Source organism: Coregonus clupeaformis, chromosome 19 (genome assembly GCF_020615455.1).
Source record: "Coregonus clupeaformis isolate EN_2021a chromosome 19, ASM2061545v1, whole genome shotgun sequence".
Taxonomy (NCBI): domain Eukaryota; kingdom Metazoa; phylum Chordata; class Actinopteri; order Salmoniformes; family Salmonidae; genus Coregonus; species Coregonus clupeaformis.
Window position 1 is genome coordinate 32,129,518 of NC_059210.1, and position 20,917 is coordinate 32,150,434.

At 42.3% G+C, this 20,917-nt stretch overlaps 2 protein-coding genes across 4 annotated transcripts in view; one reads left to right on the plus strand and one right to left on the minus strand.

The window, feature by feature from the left end:
* spg11 (SPG11 vesicle trafficking associated, spatacsin) overlaps nt 1–14,496 on the minus strand; it is a 102,591-nt gene extending 88,095 nt beyond the window's left edge. For both annotated transcript variants that reach the window (XM_045227174.1, XM_045227173.1), the window contains exons 1-11: nt 14,099–14,496; nt 13,722–13,909; nt 12,940–13,167; nt 12,558–12,756; nt 12,090–12,227; nt 11,524–11,906; nt 6,900–7,045; nt 6,674–6,806; nt 4,992–5,147; nt 2,910–3,088; nt 2,358–2,534 (exon numbers count right to left, since the gene is read on the minus strand). In XM_045227174.1, the coding sequence (XP_045083109.1) occupies nt 2,358–2,534; nt 2,910–3,088; nt 4,992–5,147; nt 6,674–6,806; nt 6,900–7,045; nt 11,524–11,906; nt 12,090–12,227; nt 12,558–12,756; nt 12,940–13,167; nt 13,722–13,909; nt 14,099–14,328 (2,157 nt within the window). In that variant the 5' untranslated portion in view covers nt 14,329–14,496. The remainder of the gene's footprint in view (nt 1–2,357; nt 2,535–2,909; nt 3,089–4,991; nt 5,148–6,673; nt 6,807–6,899; nt 7,046–11,523; nt 11,907–12,089; nt 12,228–12,557; nt 12,757–12,939; nt 13,168–13,721; nt 13,910–14,098) is intronic.
* Nucleotides 14,497–14,618: 122 nt separating this feature from the next.
* Nucleotides 14,619–19,661, plus strand: LOC121532107 (cytosolic iron-sulfur assembly component 2A). 2 transcript variants are annotated; one of them, XM_041837812.2, is made up of 6 exons: nt 14,619–15,553; nt 15,956–16,120; nt 17,686–17,735; nt 18,208–18,253; nt 18,563–18,699; nt 19,034–19,661. In XM_041837812.2, exons 1-5 carry the CDS (start codon nt 15,526–15,528, stop codon nt 18,661–18,663), a joined length of 390 nt encoding a protein of 129 aa, XP_041693746.1. In that variant the 5' UTR covers nt 14,619–15,525; the 3' UTR covers nt 18,664–18,699; nt 19,034–19,661. The 2 variants fall into 2 exon arrangements, with proteins under 2 accessions (XP_041693746.1, XP_041693745.1); XM_041837811.2 differs by having other exon boundaries at nt 18,563–19,661.
* Nucleotides 19,662–20,917: the final 1,256 nt, after the last annotated feature.

A 20,917-nucleotide genomic window follows, 5' to 3' on the forward strand; every position in this document is an offset into this window, starting at 1 on the left:
TCATATTGTTTAACAATCTCCATGTTGTAAAATGTTGTCAGACTACAGTGAGGGAAAAAAGTATTTGATCCCCTGCTGATTTTGTACGTTTGCCCACTGACAAAGAAATGATCAGTCTATAATTTTAATGGTAGGTTTATTTGAACAGTGAGAAACAGAATAACAACAAAAAAATCCAGAAAACGCATGTCAAAAATGTTATAAATTGATTTGCATTTTAATGAGGGAAATAAGTATTTGACCCCCTCTCAATCAGAAAGATTTCTGGCTCCCAGGTGTCTTTTATGCAGGTAACGAGCTGAGATTAGGAGCACACTCTTAAAGGGAGTGCTCCTAATCTCAGTTTGTTACCTGTATAAAAGACACCTGTCCACAGAAGCAATCAATAAATCAGATTCCAAACTCTCCACCATGGCCAAGACCAAAGAGCTCTCCAAGGATGTCAGGGACAAGATTGTAGACCTACACAAGGCTGGAATGGGCTACAAGACCATCGCCAAGCAGCTTGGTGAGAAGGTGACAACAGTTGGTGAGATTATTCGCAAATGGAAGAAACACAAAAGAACTGTCAATCTCCCTCGGCCTGGGGCTCCATGCAAGATCTCACCTCGTGGAGTTGCAATGATCATGAGAATGGTGAGGAATCAGCCCAGAACTACACGGGAGGATCTTGTCAATGATCTCAAGGCAGCTGGGACCATAGTCACCAAAAAAACAATTGGTAACACACTACGCTGTGAAGGACTGAAATCCTGCAGCGCCCGCAAGGTCCCCCTGCTCAAGAAAGCACATATACATGCCCGTCTGACAGACAATGAACATCTGAATGATTCAGAGGAGAACTGGGTGAAAGTGTTGTGGTCAGATGAGACCAAAATGGAGCTCTTTGGCATCAACTCAACTCGCCGTGTTTGGAGGAGGAGGAATGCTGCCTATGACCCCAAGAACACCATCCCCACCGTCAAACATGGAGGTGGAAACATTATGCTTTGGGGGTGTTTTTCTGCTCAGGGGACAGGACAACTTCACCGCATCAAAGGGACGATGGACGGGGCCATGTACCGTCAAATCTTGGGTGAGAATCTCCTTCCCTCAGCCAGGGCATTGAAAATGGGTCGTGGATGGGTATTCCACCATGACAATGACCCAAAACACACGGCCAAGGCAACAAAGGAGTGGCTCAAGAAGAAGCACATTAAGGTCCTGGAGTGGCCTAGCCAGTCTCCAGACCTTAATCCCATAGAACATCTGTGGAGGGAGCTGAAGGTTCGAGTTGCCAAACGTCAGCCTCGAAACCTTAATGACTTGGAGAAGATCTGCAAAGAGGAGTGGGACAGAATCCCTCCTGAGATGTGTGCAAACCTGGTGGCCAACTACAAGAAACGTCTGACCTCTGTGATTGCCAACAAGGGTTTTGCCACCAAGTACTAACTCATGTTTTGCAGAGGGCTCGTTACCTGCATAAAAGACACCTGGGAGCCAGAAATCTTTCTGATTGAGAGGGGGTCAAATACTTATTTCCCTCATTAAAATGCAAATCAATTCGTAACATTTTTGACATGCGTTTTTCTGGATTTTTTTGTTGTTATTCTGTCTCTCGCTGTTCAAATAAGCCTACCATTAAAATTATAGACTGATCATTTCTTTGTCAGTGGGCAAACGTACAAAATCAGCAGGGGATCAAATACTTTTTTCCCTCACTGTATATAGAGTTGATCCTCCGTATCTCAGTTGTTAGAGTATGGTGCTTGCAACGCCAGGATAGTGGGTTCGATTCCCGGGACCACCCATATGTAAAATGTATGCATGCATGACTGGAAGTGCCTTTGGATAAAAGCGTCTGCTAAATGGCATATAGAGTGGGGTCCTAAAATTATTGACACCCTTGATAAAGATGACCTAAGAGGTAATACTTGGTGGAAGCATTTAGAATTAGATTCTACCAACTTTGCACAACTCTAAGGGCAACCTACAGTGGGGTCTGAAATTATTGACACCCTTGATAAAGATGGGCAAAAATGACTGTATAAACTAAATACAAATACTGAGTTATATTGTATGCAAAAAAAAAATGGGGGGAATTATATTATTTTATGCTAATACAATTACTTGTTGAACAAAATCTCTTTCTCTGAGCAATCTTTTTTTCTCTCAAAAAGGTAGAAGACAAAATTATTGACACTCCAGTTTTCAATACCCTTCAATACCTCACCTTGTGAGGATAACGGCACTGAGCCTTTTTCTAAAAGGTTTGATGAGTTGTAGAACACATTCAGAGGGATCTTAGACCATTCCTCCATACAGAATCCTTCCAGGATGGATTAGTGAAAGCAAACCGAACAGAGCCATAGTCTCACCATGTTCCTGAGCAGTGCAGTGGCCTGCTCCAGGTCTCTGTGTGTGAGGCAGGTGAAGGCCAGACGCAGCCCCGTACTCCTCAACTCCTCCAGCCGCTGATCTGGCCTGTTCTGGCTCCTCAGGTAGGCCTGGGCCTGGGGAATCTGCTTGGTCAGCACTGCCCGCTTGACCACCTCCTTGACACACACAAACACACACACACAGTATCAGAAATCAGATTTCTGGTCATTACTGTAGATAATTATGTAATTATAGCCAATTGGTGAGAATCATTCTGGTGCAAAATGGCTGTTGCGTATGGTGGATGAGAAGAGTTATCCAAGCACAATGTCAAGTGCTTTGAGGCCTATGGGCAAAAAGTGTGACAAGAATTCAAGCCATTATCATTATTACCCATCTAGGATGTCGTTGAGGATTCATGCCCACTCTGCTCCTTGTGTGTGTGTGTGTGTGTGTGTGTGTATGTGTGTGTGTGTGCGTCTGTGTGATTGTGACAGCAAATCAATCAATTTGAGTTGAAGAATCGACAATAAAGTCCACTGTGTTTTTACCTCAGTTGAGAGGGAACACCAGTCGTCGTTCTCCACCTCCTCAGCTACAGGTATGGGGGATGGGACAAGGGTGAAAGTGTCGGCACCTGTTGGCCAGGGAAACCTCTTCATGAAGGTGCGCAGATCCGAGACGTAACTATCCAAGATCTCCACACACTTCCGCAGGTTCTCATCCAGCTCTGTGTAGAAAGAAATGAGAGAATAGGGAGAAACCACTGTGTTATTGAACGTTTTAACCTCTACGGGATCGGTGTCCCGTATACGGAACGATTGAGCTAAAGTGCGCTAATGTGATTAGCATGACTGTTGTAAGTAACATCAAATGTCTTATATGGGCAGAAAGCTTAAATTCTTGTTAATTTAACTGCACTGTCCAATTTACTGTAGCTATTACAGTGAAAAAATACCATGCTGCTGTTTGAGGAGAGTGCACAACAACAAAAAACATATCATGGCAACTGGTTTGATACATTCACCTCTGAAGGTAAATAATGTACTTAAATTCAGTAATCTTGCTCTGATTTGTCATCCTGAGGGACCCAGAGATAAAATGTAGCATAGTTTTGTTTGATAAAATCCCTTTTGATATTCAAATGTAGGAACTGGGTTCTACAGTTTGAACCCTTGCTGTCTCTGGCTCCACACCCACCCCGCCCAGCCATCTATGTGTGAATGTTAGTGTATAAGCTAATGATCCATCATGTATGACATTCCTGTGAGTGTGTTCCTGGGAGTGTGTAAACTTACCTTTGTATTACCATATTATTTTTGTATGTTCTCTATAGTTATGTACATGAAAATGTATCAATTGGCACATTTGGGCAGACTTCATACAAAATAGTCTAGTAGCTTAGTGGGTAAGAGAATAGTGGCAGTAACCGAAAGGTCGCTGGTTCTAATCCCCGAGCCGACTAGGTGAAAAATCTGTCGATGTGCCCTTAAGCAAGGCACTTAAATTGGAGACCCCTTGTTTTTTTGTTTGTATTATCTTTTACCAGATCTAATGTGTTATATTCTCCTACATTCATTTTACATTTCCACAAACTTCAAAGTGTTTCCTTTGAAATGGTATCAATTAGATGCATATCCGTGCTTCAGGTCCTGAGCTACAGGCAGTTAGATTTGGGTATGTCATTTTAGGCCAAAATTTAAAAAAAGTTTCCGATCCTTAAGAGGTTAAACACCCACCATCATCAGACCTTATCATGATTGAACATAGACCATACAAACTTGGTTCTGATCTCCTAATAATATCAATCTAAATCCCTGATGAAGGTCTATTGAGACTGAAATATAAGATCTGTTACATTTATGGAGCATCAAGGTCACCAGTGTGCTGGAGTTTCTATTTCTATAGACTTTTCTATACTGAAGAAAAATATAAATGCAACATGTAAAGTGTTGGTCCCATGTTTCATGAGCTGAAATAAAACGGCGCCCCTGCCCAATCATGTGAAATCCATAGATTAGGGCCTAATGAATTCATTTAAATTCACTGATTTCCTTATATAAACTGTAACTCAGTAAAATCGTTGAAATTGTTACGTTGCACTTATATTTCTATTCAGTATATTTCAATAACATGTCAAGACTGTGGCAGCAATCCAAATTCTAATGTCAACTGGATTTTTTAGTTATACAGTTGGCAACTAAGCAGGTTGATGCAATCTCCCTCAGATGTTTTCGTGCCAGCCATGGCTGATTGCTTGAGATAGTAGCATTTATTTTTTATTTTAAAGGAGTGGGTGGATTTCAGATTGTATTGATTTCATTTCAGAGAGGTGAGAAACAGAGGGGGAAATGGATCAGGCATAGTAGTGTGAAGGGTGGACACAGGGATTGAACCCCAGTCTCCAGAACTAGAACAGTGCCTAGAACCACTCGACCACGACTCTGCTCAGTGAGGCAGCACTCCTAATGCATCATGCTTACAGCAACTGGATTCTGTAACTATACAGTTGGCAACTAAGCAGGTTGATGCAGTGTCCCCCCAAAAACAAATCTTAAAAGGGATTGTTCACTTAAAAAAAAAAAATTATACCTTGCTGCTAGCAGTGCATTCAAAAGCATGCAGTGTCTTACCCTCTGTGGCGGAGACGACGGTCCTGACTTGTGTGTTGAGGAAGGCCAGGGTGATGCTGAGCAGTTGTTCTGAAAATTGTCGGCTCTGGACCTCAGTATGGTTGTCTCTGATGGCACAACGCAGAAGGTCCAGAGCCGGACACAGATCCTGGACATCTACAGGAACAGAGAGAAACAATCACGCTGTCATATCTGGAGTAGGATGAAGTTGCCTCTAGAAGCTGATCATTAGTCAGTTTTGCATGTTCCCCACTAATGGTTAAGGTTAGGATTGGGGGAGGGGAAGCTGATCCTAGACCTGTACCTAGGTCATATCATATGTGTAGGGCAGTGGAGAGAGAAACGGGGGAAATTTAGCCATTGTAATGGCTGTGTTTGCTACAGTTCTATTCATTACATTCTGGTAATTACAATGTCCTACCCATTATTTTTATTTTTTTTACATATACACTCCAGACATATTAATATGAACACATTTATTCTAGCCAGTAGGAGAAAACATCAACCACACACACACACAAATTAAATGCATGGGGGCGCATGCACACATACACAATTTTAATATACCATTTCAATTACTAGGCTGTGATGAGACTACAGTAAAACATCATGTGAGAAGGCAATTACTATTGGGAGCGGTAATTCTAGCTGACATCGCATGAGGTACAGTCCCCTTCCTTTCTCTCTCTCTCACACACACACACACATATAAATACACATTTGTGTGTGTGTGTGAAATATATATATATTTTATTTATGTAGTTCTGTCTTTGAGCTGCTCTTGTTTATAATTTTGTTGTATTATGTCATGTTTTATGTTGTGTGGACCCCAGGAAGAGTAGCTGCTGCTTTCGCAACAGCTAATGGGGATCCTAATAAAATACCAAATACCAATCTTTGTTCCATCCTGTTTGTCAGCCACTCCCAGTGGGCTAGATTAATGACAGGCACACTATCTGATCTCAAGGGCATCTAATGCTTTACCTACTATCCAACGATCCAATCAGGACTCAGGAGGCGAGGCTGATACGACAGACCGTTGGCCCAATAGCTCCCATGCGTCGGTGCACAATATGAATCATTACCGTCGTAACTCTCACCGTGTGTGTGCTGTGCGTGTTTCTGTTCGTGTGTCTGTGTTCCCCAAGCATTTTATTGTCATGCATGGTATAGGATTTTCCGATTACTTGCATTTACAACCTAGAGTGTCCTCACAGTGCTTACCATTACATTGTAGCTTTCAATTTAACTATCAATGCACCCCTTATTTTTCAGCCTGATTTATAAAATCAGTGAAGTGTATTGATCTTGCAACACAATACTACATTACATAAACATGACAAACGGACGAAAGATGTCACTTGAACTGTACACTATTTGCGCCATGCAATATTTCAATGGTAGGTATTGATTATTGAGTGAATAATTATTAAGAAATTGCACATTTAAATTCATAAATCATTTAATGAAATCTTAAAGAAGCTTGGGCTACTGATAATCCCTTAAAATAACAGGAGGTGGTGTCCCTGCACAAATAAATAAAATAGTGTAGCATCAACATGCATGTAAAATGTATACTTAGCATTAATTACTATGGCATACTATTACAATAATACTAAGTATTTATATTAGGATTCTAGGGCTTTATGTGATTAATATGAAATGTATTGTAAAGGCCTTACTCTTCAGCTGGCTCTGGGTTGAGATGACAGCTGATTGGTCAGGTAGAATATACCCCGAGGGTGGTGTCAGGACGTTATTTTTGCTCTTCAGGAAGAAGTCCACTGTGTCCAACTGGTGATTCTTCAGACCAGCCTACAAATACAAAACAAAGGCATGTGTCGTTCAGTACGTACTGTTGTGAAATGAAGCAAACCATTTGACCAACTGAACGAGCCCCAGGCCTACCTGCAGGGCGTGAATGGGGATGGAGCAGCGGCCCCATTCATTAAGGTGGCACAGAGAGTCCACGGTGCCGGCGCTGCCAAATACCATTAGTCTGTTGAGCAGCTCCTCCTGTGACACAGCAAACAGCACCAGGGACAGGCCTGACGCTGCAACACACAGGAGCTACACTCAATAGCCATACACACAGGAATAATTAAAACATACAGCACCTAGTGAAAGTCTACTCACCACTTGCACAGTTTTCTTCCGTAAAAATTAAATATTAAGTATAAGGGATTGCATTGGATTTTTTTCTTACCGATCTAAATAACCTAATCCACATTTTCAAAGTGAAAGAATATGCTAGAACATTTTCCAAATTAATAATAAAGACAACAAATAATTTTAATAAAATTAATAATAATGATTGCATATGTCTTCATACATTTACATTTACATTTATCCCAGAGATAATACTTTTGGCAGCCATTACAGCTTTGAATCATTTACAATAAGATTCTACAAACTTTGCACAACTCTAAGGGCAACATACAGTGGGGTCTGAAATGATTGACCCCCTTGAAAAAGATGAGCAAAGATGACTGTATAAAATAAATATCTCAAATACTGAGCTATATTTTATGCACAAAAAAAAAAATGGGGAAATTATATTATTTTATTCTACCGGTAATACAATTGCTCAGAGAAAGAGATTTTGTTTAACAAGTCATATTTATTTTTCAAAAAAATTACTGACACCCCTGTGTTCAATACCTCACCTAGCGAGGAGAATGGCACTGAGCCTTTTTCTCCCTTGGTTTTATGAGTTGGAGAACCCATTGGGAAGGATCTTAGACCATTCCTCCATACAGAATCCTTCCAGATCATTGATATCCTTAGTCTGCGCTTATGGACTGCCCTTTTCCATTCAAACTGCAGGTTTTCAATGGGTTACAAGTCCGCAGACTTTACTTTTTCAAAATGTTGTTATGTTACAGCCTTATTCTACAATGGATTAAATAAATAACAATTATCTCAGCAATCTACACACAATACCCCATAATGACAAAGCGAAATACCTTATTTACATAAGTATTCAGACCCATTGCTATGAGACTCGAAATTGAGCTCAGGTGCATCCTTTTTCCATTGATCATCCTTGAGATGTTTCTACAACTTGATTGGTGTCCACCTGTGGTGAATTCAATTGATTGGACATGATTTGGAAAGGCACACACCTGTCTATATACGGTCCCACAGTTGACAGTGCATGTCAGAGCAAAAATCAAGCCATGAGGTCGAAGGAATTGTCTGTAGAGCTCTGAGACAGGATTGTGTCGAGGCACAGATCTGGGGAAAGGTACCAAAAAATGTCTGCAGCATTGAAGGTCCCCAAGAACACAGTGGCCTCCATCATTCTTAAATGGAAGAAGTTTGGAACCACCAAGACTCTTCCTAGAGCTGGCCGCCCAGCTAAACTGAGCAATCTGGGGAGAAGGGCCTTGGTCAGGGAGCTGACCAAGAACCCGATGGTCACTCTGACAAAGCTCTAGAGTTCCACTGTGGAGATGGGAAAACCTCCCAGAAGGACAACCTTCTCTGCAGCACTCCACCAATCAGGCCTTTATGGTACAGTGGCCAGAGGGAAGCAACTCCTCAGTAAAAGTAAAAAAAAATTTTTTTGCAAACATTTCTAAAAACCTGTTTTTGCTTTGTTATTATGGGGTATTGTGAGTAGATTGATGAGGGGAAAAATCGATTTAAGCAATTTTAGAATAAGGCTTTAATGTAACAAAATGTGGAAAAAGTCAAGGGGTCTGAATACTTTCCGAATGCAATGTACGTCCAAGTTTCAGCCTCCTGGCAGAGGTAACCAGGTTTTTGGCTAAAATGTCCTGGTACTGGGAAAAAGTTAATTATGCCGTTGACCTTAACAATAGCCCCAGGACCTGTGGAAGCAAAATAGCCCCATAACATCAAAGATCCACCATCAAAATGGTTACTGCAGGCTTCCCACAAAAAACCTGCAGTAACCTTTAAACTGTGTACTCGCTCGCTGCCGCCGTAGCCCAAGGCTCAAACCCACATAAAATTGTGGTAACCCTGATAAAACGCACTCTGCACGCTGCCACCCATCAAGGCAGCCCAAGGCTCAAACCAGGGAAACCCGAACAAAACGCTGCCTAACATCGACCACAGCGTGCAGAGTGCGAAAAACACCATCAAAGGCGCATTCACCACCAATGGTTCACTCTCCCCCACCGAATCCAAAGCCGGGGCTTCAGGCTGCCCCGGACTGATGTCATCCAATTAACACTCTGAATACCCTCCAGAACCAATCAGGGATAGTATATCAATCCTGGAATCCGGACTCTGAACACTGCCAGAGAAACCGGAAGGAGCCTAACTCGGCTGAGATGACACCCCTACCAACTCCGACCACCAATCTTCCTCACAAAGTCAGCCCGACTCCCAATGGAAGTTGAACCCAGCCGGACACAGTGGTCACACAAACTGGTCCAAGCCAAGGTCTCCTGAGCGTGTTTCCACCCAAGGCAACAGGAAAGCACAATTGAGTATCATGGTTGGAGGTTGGCATGGTTGGAGGTTCAAACTCAGCTGGGTAGCCTTTTTGAACTTACTCTTACCCACTGGCCATCTTACTCAAGCAAGGAAGCACTGGCTACACAAGCAGAGCAGAAAGTAATTGGTTTTTAGCAAACACAAAAAACGTTACCAAGACCCAAAACTCGCAACATCTAGGAGGACGAGTACTCTCTCTCCACTAACAGCCAAATCTCATAGCCTTCATGTGCTTGAAAAGTTTGTAAATTGTGTGACACGTTCTTCCTTCAGGTGAGCTAAAGAATTTAGGAAATGGGCGTGATTTCAGTTTGCTTCAGGTGAATAGGATTGGTTGTTGACTCCCCATACAGGGCTTGACATTAACCTTTTTAGCCACTTGTCCTTCAGACAAGTAGGACTGATTTTTTACTTGTCCGAAAGCTCAAGTCACTTGTCCCCAACCACCCAAAACAGTTGGGCCAAAAAGGTGGGCCAAAAAGGTGACAGAAAATGGTGTTATATTATGCAAGGAACCACTTCACAAAATAACATTCATTATTATCACCTGTATTGGCAACGGACGGCTGCTTGTCTCTGATCCCATGTATTATACAGTATCTCCTGCCGTTGTGGCCTTGAGCAAGGCACTTAACCCCCCACAAAGTAAAATACTGCACTGATAGGCTACTGTATAAAACACATGTGGTCCATCAACCCTCCATCTGGAGAGCTACTGGCTGTGCAGGCTTTTGATCCAACCCTGTTCAAACACACCAGTCAGCTTATCAAGGTTCTGTTGATCAGCTGATTTTTTACAATGTGGTGTGTTAGAGCAGGGCTGGAGCAAAAGCCTGCACACCCAGTAGCTCTCCTGGAATCTCCTGGAGGATGGTTGGCCTCCCTACAACATTACAATTACAACCAAATACGTTTTATGTCTTTCTAAAAGAATTCCCTCATTCAATGAACCAGGGATCAAATGGCTAAGGTGGACGAGGTAGCCAACTAAAATGTTTATCTATTTGTTAGGTTAAAATATTCTGTGTTCAGGGGAGATCTTGACAGCATAGGAGTTACTTGTCAATATTTTTGTAACGTTGTCAGAATGATATGGCTAGTATTGAATAAAGGAGAATCCTAGCCAATTTTGAGCGCTTGAGAGAAGTTTTTTCAAACGGAGTATGCAGCATTGGTTTCATCAACTGTGCACCCGTATCAACTGCGTGTCTGTCATTTTCGATTATACACGAGTGCCTATGGAAAGTTATTTTAGGACATCGGACATGACAATGACATTAATACATGCTAATAGCTAAATAGTTAACTAGCGAGACAGCCAATTCAAAACATAGTGTAGTTTGGCAGGTAACCTTGCTAGTCTGTTCTCTATCATTATTTTATCTGCTGCGCAAATGTCTCTCTCGCTCCTCTGGCAACGACCCACTGGCACACGCAGGTGATGCACACACCATGACTTTTCCAGGATTTGAATTGCTGACCAAAAATGAGCTATAAATGGCCTCACTAACTAGCAATAAATAACGACAAATGTGCACACTCGGCTAGGCTCGCTTTGATCTCAAAAACATAATCTTGTGACTGCATGATTGAAACACCGCTCGTTCCTGTCAATGCAGGCCTATAATATTATACTCCGATGCGCTCTGCAGAGATTGGGAGGACAGTGTGTAACACATTGCATCCGGAGGACACTGATCCAATTCTGATCGGAGTAGCCAAATTGTTTGATATTGTGATTTTTGTGTGATTTTATTTTTTACTTGTCCATTCGAACAACTTTAGTCTATATTCTTCTTGTCTGACAATTTTTATTTGTTTTACTTGTCCCGGGCAAGCGGACAAGCATTAATGTCAAACCCTGGCACATAGTATGTTATACTGATCGACAGACTGAAAAGTAACCTTTTTCCTTTCAAAATTGATCTAGCTCAGTACATTTGGTTGGGAATCATTGATGGACAGCAATATTCAAACCTTGTCTCTGATTTTCAAGCAGATTTGAGCCATGACTGAGACTGGACCACTAAACACCTCTCATATGTGTCAGTAGCAGACTTACTCTTGAGAAGCAGGCTGAGCTCCTCCTCTGCGGTACGCTGGACAGGCACGGTGGGCGAGGTGAGCCGGTGGTAGGTCACACTCTGGGACTGCAGATCCCAGAAGGCCACAGCTGTCTCGCTGTTGCCAGGGGAGACAAAGGTCAACACAGCGGAGAATTCAGAGACAGAGAGCAGCACCGGGGCAGCGGTGTCGGGGACAGAGAACTGCATGGTGGCTCCCCCTGATGGGACTCTGCTCTGGGAGAGCTTGGCAGCGACAGCTGCCCGCCCACACTCGATGTGGGGGAAATCCTTAAACCAGGGAGCCCCCGTAGTCTGAGGAGCAGAAGGAGGGGTAGCCTTGGCCTTGTTGTACAGAGAAGTCAGCCGAGCTTCCCAGGACCTGGAGATAAGGGGAAGTGGGAGGGAGGAAGACAAATAATTATTAACCCCATTTACCTTTCAGGGGATTAAAGATAAAAACAAACAATATGGTATGCAATACACTCCACTTTAACTAAAATATAATGTACAAGACTGACAACAGAGTATTCCATTCTGTTCTATTCTATGCTCTTCCTCTTACCGGTCAGTGCTGAAGGAGGTGCCCAGCACAGTGTGGCTGTAGGTGGAGCTGGAGAGGCTGTCCTCGTCACAGGGATCCTGGGGCCTGAGGGGAGGGCGACTGGGGACCACCCGACACAGCAGATGCTCTGGGTACATCCTACCAGGAGGACAGGAAAAAGCCACAACAACATCTGTCAGTCAGAGGAAGAAGGGGCTCATCCAAAATCCTTCTCAATTTGTCTTTCTTCGATGGCTTGCTTCCTCTCTCCTCGCCTCCTTCTAAAAACGCATTGAAGGAAAAGGTGCCAAGGGAGGAACCAAGGATGTTCTCCTTGAATGCTTTTGGGAAAGAGGCGAAGAAAGAGAAAGCAAGGAATCAAGGAAACACAAATTGTGAGACATCCAGGTGGACTGGACAGATTGAATCACAAGTAAACCATCTTGGTGAGTTTCAGTGGTAGTTCTTCCCTGTTTACTGCGGAATTACCTGAAGTAGTGGTTGAGGTCGACAGCGAAGGCAGTGTTGGACTGAGTGCAGGCAACAGCAGTACCCAGGTCAGGAGACACCTGGAGGAGACGGAAGGCGTCCAGGCAGGGGGCCACCTCGTCTTCCCCCAGCCCAGCAGTGTGGTACGAGGGCAGGTCTACACTGGCCAGCTTCCTCCCCTCAGCACTGTCAAACACATCTGGAGCACTGCGTTAAAGATAGAGCAGTATACTGAATGACAATCTTGAACAGAGTAAGATACTACTACTTTGTCCTGAGAGATGGCTGTTGACTCCTATGGCAGTTATGGCTAGACGCCATAGAAGTCTGCACAGCCCTGTGTTTCAGGACTAACTACTACTCATTAAACTGCTAAGGATACATATGACTCCAGCTGTGGTCAACACAAATAGTATGCCTCTGCAGAGCTGGTAGTCAGTGCATGTGTCCAGGGGGGCTTTTGGGGGCAGAACGATGGTGCAGCAGGACAGGGTCTCCGGTTCAGCCCCCTGCTGCCACTGCAGCTGCACCATAGCACTGGAGTTGAGCAGGAGAAAGCATCTGGCATCCACAAAGGACAGCAGCCTCAAGGACACCACCTCAGACACACCTGCAGAATCAAAATGCAAGCAATGCAGTTTAGTATAGGTTACGAATTCATATGGCTAGATTAAAGTTGGAATTGACGTAAAAGAACACTCAAAGCTACGAAAATCACAATGAGAGTATAACTTCAGGCACAACTGCTCTGGCACCCCAATGGTGGAACAAGCTCCCTCACGACGCCAGGACAGCGGAGTCACTGACCACCTTCCGGAGACATTTGAAACCCTATCTCTTTCAGGAATACCTGGGATAGTATAAAAGTAATCCTTCTACCCACCCCCCCCCCTACAAAATATATTTAAAAATAATAATAATAATAATATATATATAAAATAAAATAAATAAAAATATGTAAAGTGGTTGTCCCACTGGCTATCATAAGGTGAATGCACCAATTTATAAGTCGCTCTGGATAAGAGTGTCTGCTAAATGACGTAAATGTAATGTAAATGTAAACTGCTAATTCTGCGTACCCTAATGTGGTCTGAAAGACTAATATTATCCAATACTTTGAATCTGAATTAAACTGATAATGATAAAGACATTGGTGTCACATACTCAGGGCTTTCTCCTTGACCTGCTGCAGTAGCTTCTCTGCTGTGAACTCAGAGGCAGAGACAAGAGGGCCAGAGGTAGGGCCCTCTGCTTCCAGCTCATACAGTGTCAGCTCACACTCAGAGCTCACAGCCAGCAGTCTAGGGCTGCCACGGGCTCCATTGTAAACTGTCACCTCCTCCCAGGCAAAGCTACAGACAAGGAGGAATTCATTCAATTAGTGAACTTTTTGAAGATATAAGAAAAGTATTCCTCCTCCACCCACCCACCCGCACACACAGAGAGAGAGAGAGACACGAGATGTGTTAACCAATCCCATCATCAATGTGCAAATAAATGCATATGGCAGTTTACATTTTTGTTTAGCTCACTTTACTCACTCTGTATATGTGCCATCAACCGTTCTCCCCGGTGCCTTGCTCTCTGAAATGTCGCCGACTGTCAGCCCCCCAGTACCACTCAAGCAGCAGAGCAAGGAGCAGCCTTGGGCCATTTTGGCTTTTGCTGTGTCCACAACATTTTCACAGAGGTTGTTCTCGGGGATGAGAGCGACTTCTAATGCACAGTTACCTCGAGTTTCAGATCTGTGCAACATCTTTATCATAATCATGTCCAATTTGATGCAGATGCCTTAAAACTGATACTATCTCATCTGTAATTTAGCTATTTGCAGCTTCATATACTCAGCTGTCGACTTGTCGTCAATTGAGAGAACAATTAAAATAACATTTGGACATGATCGTCTTCTTTTTCTTCTTCGTGTGTTTTCCTCTTTCATGTAAACATTATTACCTACATCCTGACACAAATCACATGACACGCGTTCTCTGTATCAGCTGATTTGCTATTGCCCAATAGGAGAACGACAAATAAAAAATAAAAAAATACGGTAACAATCAAGCAAGGATAGCGCTCAGGGATTTTTCTGCAGAGGCATTACAAGGAATTCTGTCGATGAATGCTCCTGCGTAGGGATGGAATTTGAACTGTGACTGAATGAGTTGGATGGTTGTTTGATTTGTTTTTTTGCATTCCCGCAATGGAATATGTTTTGTTTTTGTTTCATACAGTCTGCCATAAAACTTTGAAGAAGAAGAAGTAGAAGCAAGGATAGCATCACTGTTGAAACCTTGACATTTTACACCACAAATTGTTTTTTAAAGGCAAATTATTGAAAATATAATTGAATTCATGAATACATCAAATAATAATAATTCCTAAAGTATTATGCATACATAGCAGAAAACCGAACTTGAATCGATCTTGCAGCGTTTGCTTTTTCCTGAATCTGAAGGAGGAAGTAAGCAGCCAGCACAGGCTTTCGTTTTGTTTCCCACTAGATAACACAGCCACAAATATGTTTTGCCATATCGTAAAAATTCATGAAAACAAAAATGTGCTTTTGGGGTTTATTTAAGGTTACGGTTAGGCATTGTGGTTAAGGTTAGTTTTAAAATCAGATTAAGAATGCACATTTTTAGAAATTGGCGGGGTTTATGACTTTGTGGCTGTGTTAACTAGTGACGACCTTTCGTTTGTCACACCCTACGCAGATGTTAAAGCTTCAGTTTACTTTTAAAAACCGCGTTGATGAGACAATCTATATGCTAGTATGTTTTATTAAACTGTGAACATACTGTCCAGTTTAGACGATCGTGAAAACACTGATGTCAAAGTTTCTCGAGTATTGCGCTATTTGAAAAATTGAAGTAGTGTCTAGCCTTGTCTCACTTAGTTACAGTGAGTCACCAAGTTATTGCAGTTCACCGGATTGCCAGACAACACGAATGCACCAAGGGCCAAAAAGATGGAAGAGAAAGCATTAGAAGTATACGGTAAATTTGTTTATTTGCATCTTGATACAGCTAGCTAGAGAGCTAGTTAGCTAACGTTATAGCTAGGATTTCTAGGCTGCGTGCTAGTAAATTATGGCTTTCAAACTTGCTAGCTAACGCGTTAGTTAGATATAGCACTATTTCTCTAGCCTGGTCCCAGAACAGTTTGTGTGCTGACAACTCTGGTTGTTGTTACGCATGTGGCCAACGGAGTTGACAAGACCGCACAAAAAGATCTGGGAAATTGTTTTACAATTTCTTATTTTCTCTATGATAATGAAACATTCAGACAACTGTGAATTCAACTGATAGCTAGCTAGTTGTCAGTATAACCATCTGAAACAGTTAACATTTCTAAGTGACATGCTTGTTCACCTCAACAACCCCAGTTTCTTTCCCCAGATGTCATTCGCACTATTCGAGACCCAGAGAAACCTAACACGTTGGAGGAATTGGATGTCGTGACGGAAGAATGTGTTGAAGTCCAAGAGCTTGGAGAGGACGAATACCTCATAATTATAAAGTTCTCCCCAACTGTCCCACACTGTTCTCTGGCTACACTAATCGGTGCGTCTCTGTGTCAACTGATAAGAAACAACAGTTCATAACTGACATGAACAGCAAGAGATATTTAGCCTCTTGCATCCATACTGATACAATGTTTTACGGGACAACACTACAGTCACATTCTCATAGCCTGGTCCCAGATCTCTGTTTGTGCTCTTGACATCTTCATTGCTGTCGCTGTCAAGGCAAACATGACAATGAGTGACCAGGAGTTGGCATGATCGCATAAGACAGACTGACACTCGGGCTACCATTCTTATAGAGCTACAACCATCTCTACTACAGTCTTGTCTACCTCAAAGCTGGCAGCATGGGCAGAGAATGTAAGAGTCAATGCGGCCCCTTTTCCTATACTTTTAAGAAATAGGGACATTTTGAAATGCCATGATAAAGCTGCATGCCATGTTTTCAATGGGAAATGTTGTATTTGAAGCTATAGTGGCATCGGTGGCCATTGAAGGATAAGCTTTGTGGAGCATGAGCAGTCACCTCTCCAACCATACACCAGCAGATTAGTGCACTGAGACTGGAATGCCTCTGTGAAATGCAACAGACTTTGCATTTTATACTTCCACAAATCTCAGTTTCTACTTCCACAAGGTTGTCAAATAACTTGACTTAGGTGGTCTGACTTAATGTAGCATTGATCTACTTAGAGCTACTTTGTCTACATACACTGTGTACAAAACATTAGGAACACCTGCTCATTCCATGACATAGACTGACCAGGTGAATCTAGGTGAAAGCTATGATCCCTTATTGATGTCACTTGTTAAATCCACTTCAATCAGTGTAGATGAAGGGGAGGAGATGGGTAAAAGAAGGATTTTTAAGCCTTGAAACAATTGACACATGGATTGTATATGTGTGCCATTCAGAGGGTGAATTGGCACCACAAAAGATGTAAGTGCCTTTGAACAGGGTATGGTAGTAGGTGCCAGGCGCACCGATTTGTGTGTCAAGAACTGCAGCGCTGCTGGGTTTTTCACACTCAACAGTTTCCCATGTGTATCAAGAATGGTCCACCACCCAAAGGACATCCAGCGAACGTGACACAACTGTGGGAAGCATTGGAGTCAACATAGGCCAGCTTCCCTATGGACCACTTTCGACACCTTGTAGGGTCCATGCCCTGACGAATTGAGGCTGTTCTGAGGGCAAAAGGGGGTGAAACTGAATATTAGGAAGGTGTTCCTAATGTTTTGTACACTCAGTGTATGTTCCAAGCCATTCTCTGAAGGGGACTAATGTTAAATGGCAGTTATGAAAAACCCACACTTTTCACTCTCTTTGTAACATGGCCTTCTTCCCATAGGGCCAATTATTTTCCTGTGAGTGTTGTGTAGCTCTGATGTTCTATCGATGCATTTTCAAAAATCTGTTTCCCCCATATGCGTTCAGCAGCAGCTGCAAGAAAATATAATTTAGTATAATGTAGATGTATAGATGTATGCCCCAGGAAGCCCCCCTAACTCTGCCACCGCTGCTGAAAAAAATCCTAGGGGAAACACAGAAATTGCCTACTTCAGAGATCAATTTAAATTATTCTGTAACGTGTGTTTCAGGCCTGTGCTTACAAGTTAAACTGCAAAGATGCTTGCCGTTTAAACACAAGGTAAGCAGCTGGGGGATTACGCCCATCAGAGGAAAAGTGTTATCATACAACCAATCCCTAAATCAATGTTGATGCACAAAATGTTAGTCTGTTTAGTAAGAACACGTTCTTTCATCCAAGGATTAAAAATCCTGTTTTCCAAGCCTTTGATGGCATAGCGCTTTTTGTCTTGTTTTCGAGGGTAGTCTCTGAAGCCAATAATGAAATGGAAAACAGTGTTGTAATATCTTCTCCCCTTTGTGCTGTCTTGGTTTATAATGAGGTACCTCTGGAACAAAGGTGCCCCTATGAAAATGCATTGTGTGGTTGGTTTCTGGCTCTGGTCGTATCTCTGGTGCACTAACCTCCAGCCCTTCTCCCTGATTAGACCTGTCTGTTGGAACACACAGATTTAGTTTTCCCAACTTCATGCAAATTAATTGCTTATTTATTGTTATTTTAAAGTTTAACTTTTTCTGTTCTTGTTCAACAGTTGGACATTTACATTTCTGAAGGAACTCATTCTACCGAGGAAGATAGTAAGTGTTATGACTTACACTACCTTATCCACATCTCCAGACAGTATTTTGAATAAAAGAGAAATGTCAGACATTGGATAGATTTGTATTTCCACCCACAAAGCCCAACTAGAATTTTTCTTATGAAACAGGTAATTCTGTGAACCATTAACCCCTATTGGTAATATGTTACAGACCTTCAGGCTTTAGGTCAGCGGGAATAACATGACTTGTGGCGCGCAGACGACCCAGGTTCAAACCCATTTGGTCACATTTATGCAGTTTGACAATAGAAGGAAACTTATTGTGGTTTTATCCTTTTTCCTCTAGTTAACAAACAGATCAACGACAAGGAGAGAGTAGCAGCTGCTATGGAGAACCCCAATCTGCGGGACATTGTGGAGCAGTGTGTTACCGAACCTGATGACTGAGCCAAGGGACTGACATCTCAGGGACTTTAGACCAAGGTATTCAATAGGTACCAAATGGAAGAAAATGGATTAAAACGGGTGTACTACCTGAAGTTGTCCATTTAGAAACGTTCATTTTCGCTTTCCTTTGTAAAACATTTTGCGACTGTGTACCCTAATGAATGCAACCCAGCCATCAACTTAAAATCTTAGCCATCGTGGAATGTGTTTGTGTTTTTATAAAAGTGCGTAAGGAGGATATGTCGGCGATTACCTGAGCGGAACTGTTCAAATTTCGTAAATCCTTTTTGTGAATAGCCACCTTGGTAAAAAAGAAGTCCAAATCAGTAACAGAATTATAACTTCAAGTTGTTTATTTTAATCATGACAGAATCACAAGGGGATAAGATGAAGAGTTGCAGGAAATGTGAGAACTAACTGGGAAGTTTTTAGACTTCTGAACAACGTCCCTCGAGAACCATCGTCCCAGAATGGACAGCAGTGTATATGGCTTACTGTCTTGTTTGATATTTTTCTAACATCATTATTGAAATGGAGGCACAGCTGCAAGTCTTTTCAGAGAGCTGAAAACTGGGCCAGGGGAAACCGGAAACAACAAGCTGTCACAGCTCTGTCAGTTGGGAACATCAGGGTCGTGTTCATTAGGCACCAGATGTAAGAAAACACAGTGAAATTGGGAGGGACTACCTGAACTTGTCCAACAATATGCGCTTATTTTCGCTTTGGTATGTACTAATGAACAAAAATGTGTAATTAATCACAGGAACGGAAACTTAACAACATTCACATTTTTACCCAGATCCAAGTAAAAGTTACAAGGTAGTGATTGCTGAGTAATCAATCCTCCTGTATTTGCCCTCACGCATTGAATCATTCAGCTTTTTAATTGTTGAATGAAATATGATTATTTTAGGTATGTGTTTTTTAAGGAAATGTGTAAACTGATTTTAAAATCATGTCTAGGAAATAAAACCTCTTCCTAAAAAGCTGATTGTTTTGATGAGGGTAATTTGTATCTTCATTTCTGTTGGGGTAATTTTTCTCCTGAAATGGCTAAATGCATCAAGTTATTCACCACACAGCAATTATAATGCATCTCTTGGCCACAGAAAGTCAGTGTAATTTTACTGGAAAATTATTCTAACATATCATGTTTTTCCTGCCTATTGGTATAACAATGCAACAATTGAACAACAATGCAACAACAATGTTCTATTAACAGTTATATAGAGGGATATATAAAAATGTAATGCAGGTAACATGCTCCAAAAGTGAGTTCAGTTCAATGAATCCCTTCTGTAATGAAGGTACCATTCCAGTGGAGGGCACTGTTGATCTAATCACTGTACAACATCTGAGAGTGAAGAGGAAACTGGACATAGAAGGTGTGAAACTAAGCATGTAAGACAGACATTTAATAGAAAATGATTATTTTGAATCATACACATTTCCTCTCCATAAGAACACTACACAATGAAATACATTTTTGTGAGGTGTGTTGAGTGTAGTCCAGTAGTTCAGAGATGGACCCTGCCGAGAGTGAGGATGAAGTATCTGTGGTGAGGACCGCCGAGTTCGGGCCTCGTCCCGAGGATGATAAGAATGATTTTGGCTGATCCATATGTGCTATCAGGTTGGGTGGAGAAGAGGTTGGGGACTGCTGAGTTGGTGAAGGTAACTGAGTGGACTCGTGATGATTTGTGTTTCCTCCCCCCAGAGGGAGCGGGCTCTCCGGATTAGGGACAAGAATTTGGTGAGACGTAGATCTGGTGGAGAGCATGGGGAAACGGAGAAGACATTGTCTGTCATGCTGAGTTTTGATGCAGACTCTTTGCCAGATAAGGTTAAGGTAGGTAGGAAGTGTCAGTTATCCCGTGTCAGCTTTTGTTCTCTAAAATACTACGGTGTTTTAGGTGTGAAGTTTTATTGGCATGTTGTGTGTAGGAGGGAGATGCCTAGATGTGAGAAGTGTGCAGGAGGGCATGAGACAAAGGAATGTGTGGTGTCGGTGAAGAAAGTTATTTGTGTTAGTTGTGGAGGCGACCATAGGGCTGGAGATCGGAGGTGTCCGGTGAGAGAAAGGCAGATTGAGGTTGCCAGGGTCAGAGTAGTACAGAAAGTGTTGTAGGCTGAAGCAGTGAAGAGAGTGGTAGAGGAAGATGGGTTCAGGGTGAGGGATCTTGAGAGGATTCCTGTGAGTAGGCAGAGACCGAGAGAGTGATTGGAAGAAAATGTGCTTCAGTAAGGTTGTCTT

Bases quoted from the DNA above. Each gene is read 5' to 3' on its own strand.
- LOC121532107 (XM_041837811.2), top strand. From the start codon at position 15,526: ATGGAAGAGAAAGCATTAGAAGTATACG. The intron at 15,554-15,955 runs GTAAATTTGTTT...TTCTTTCCCCAG, and splicing joins GAAAGCATTAGAAGTATACG to ATGTCATTCGCACTATTCGA. The intron at 17,736-18,207 runs GTAAGCAGCTGG...CTTGTTCAACAG, and splicing joins GCTTGCCGTTTAAACACAAG to TTGGACATTTACATTTCTGA.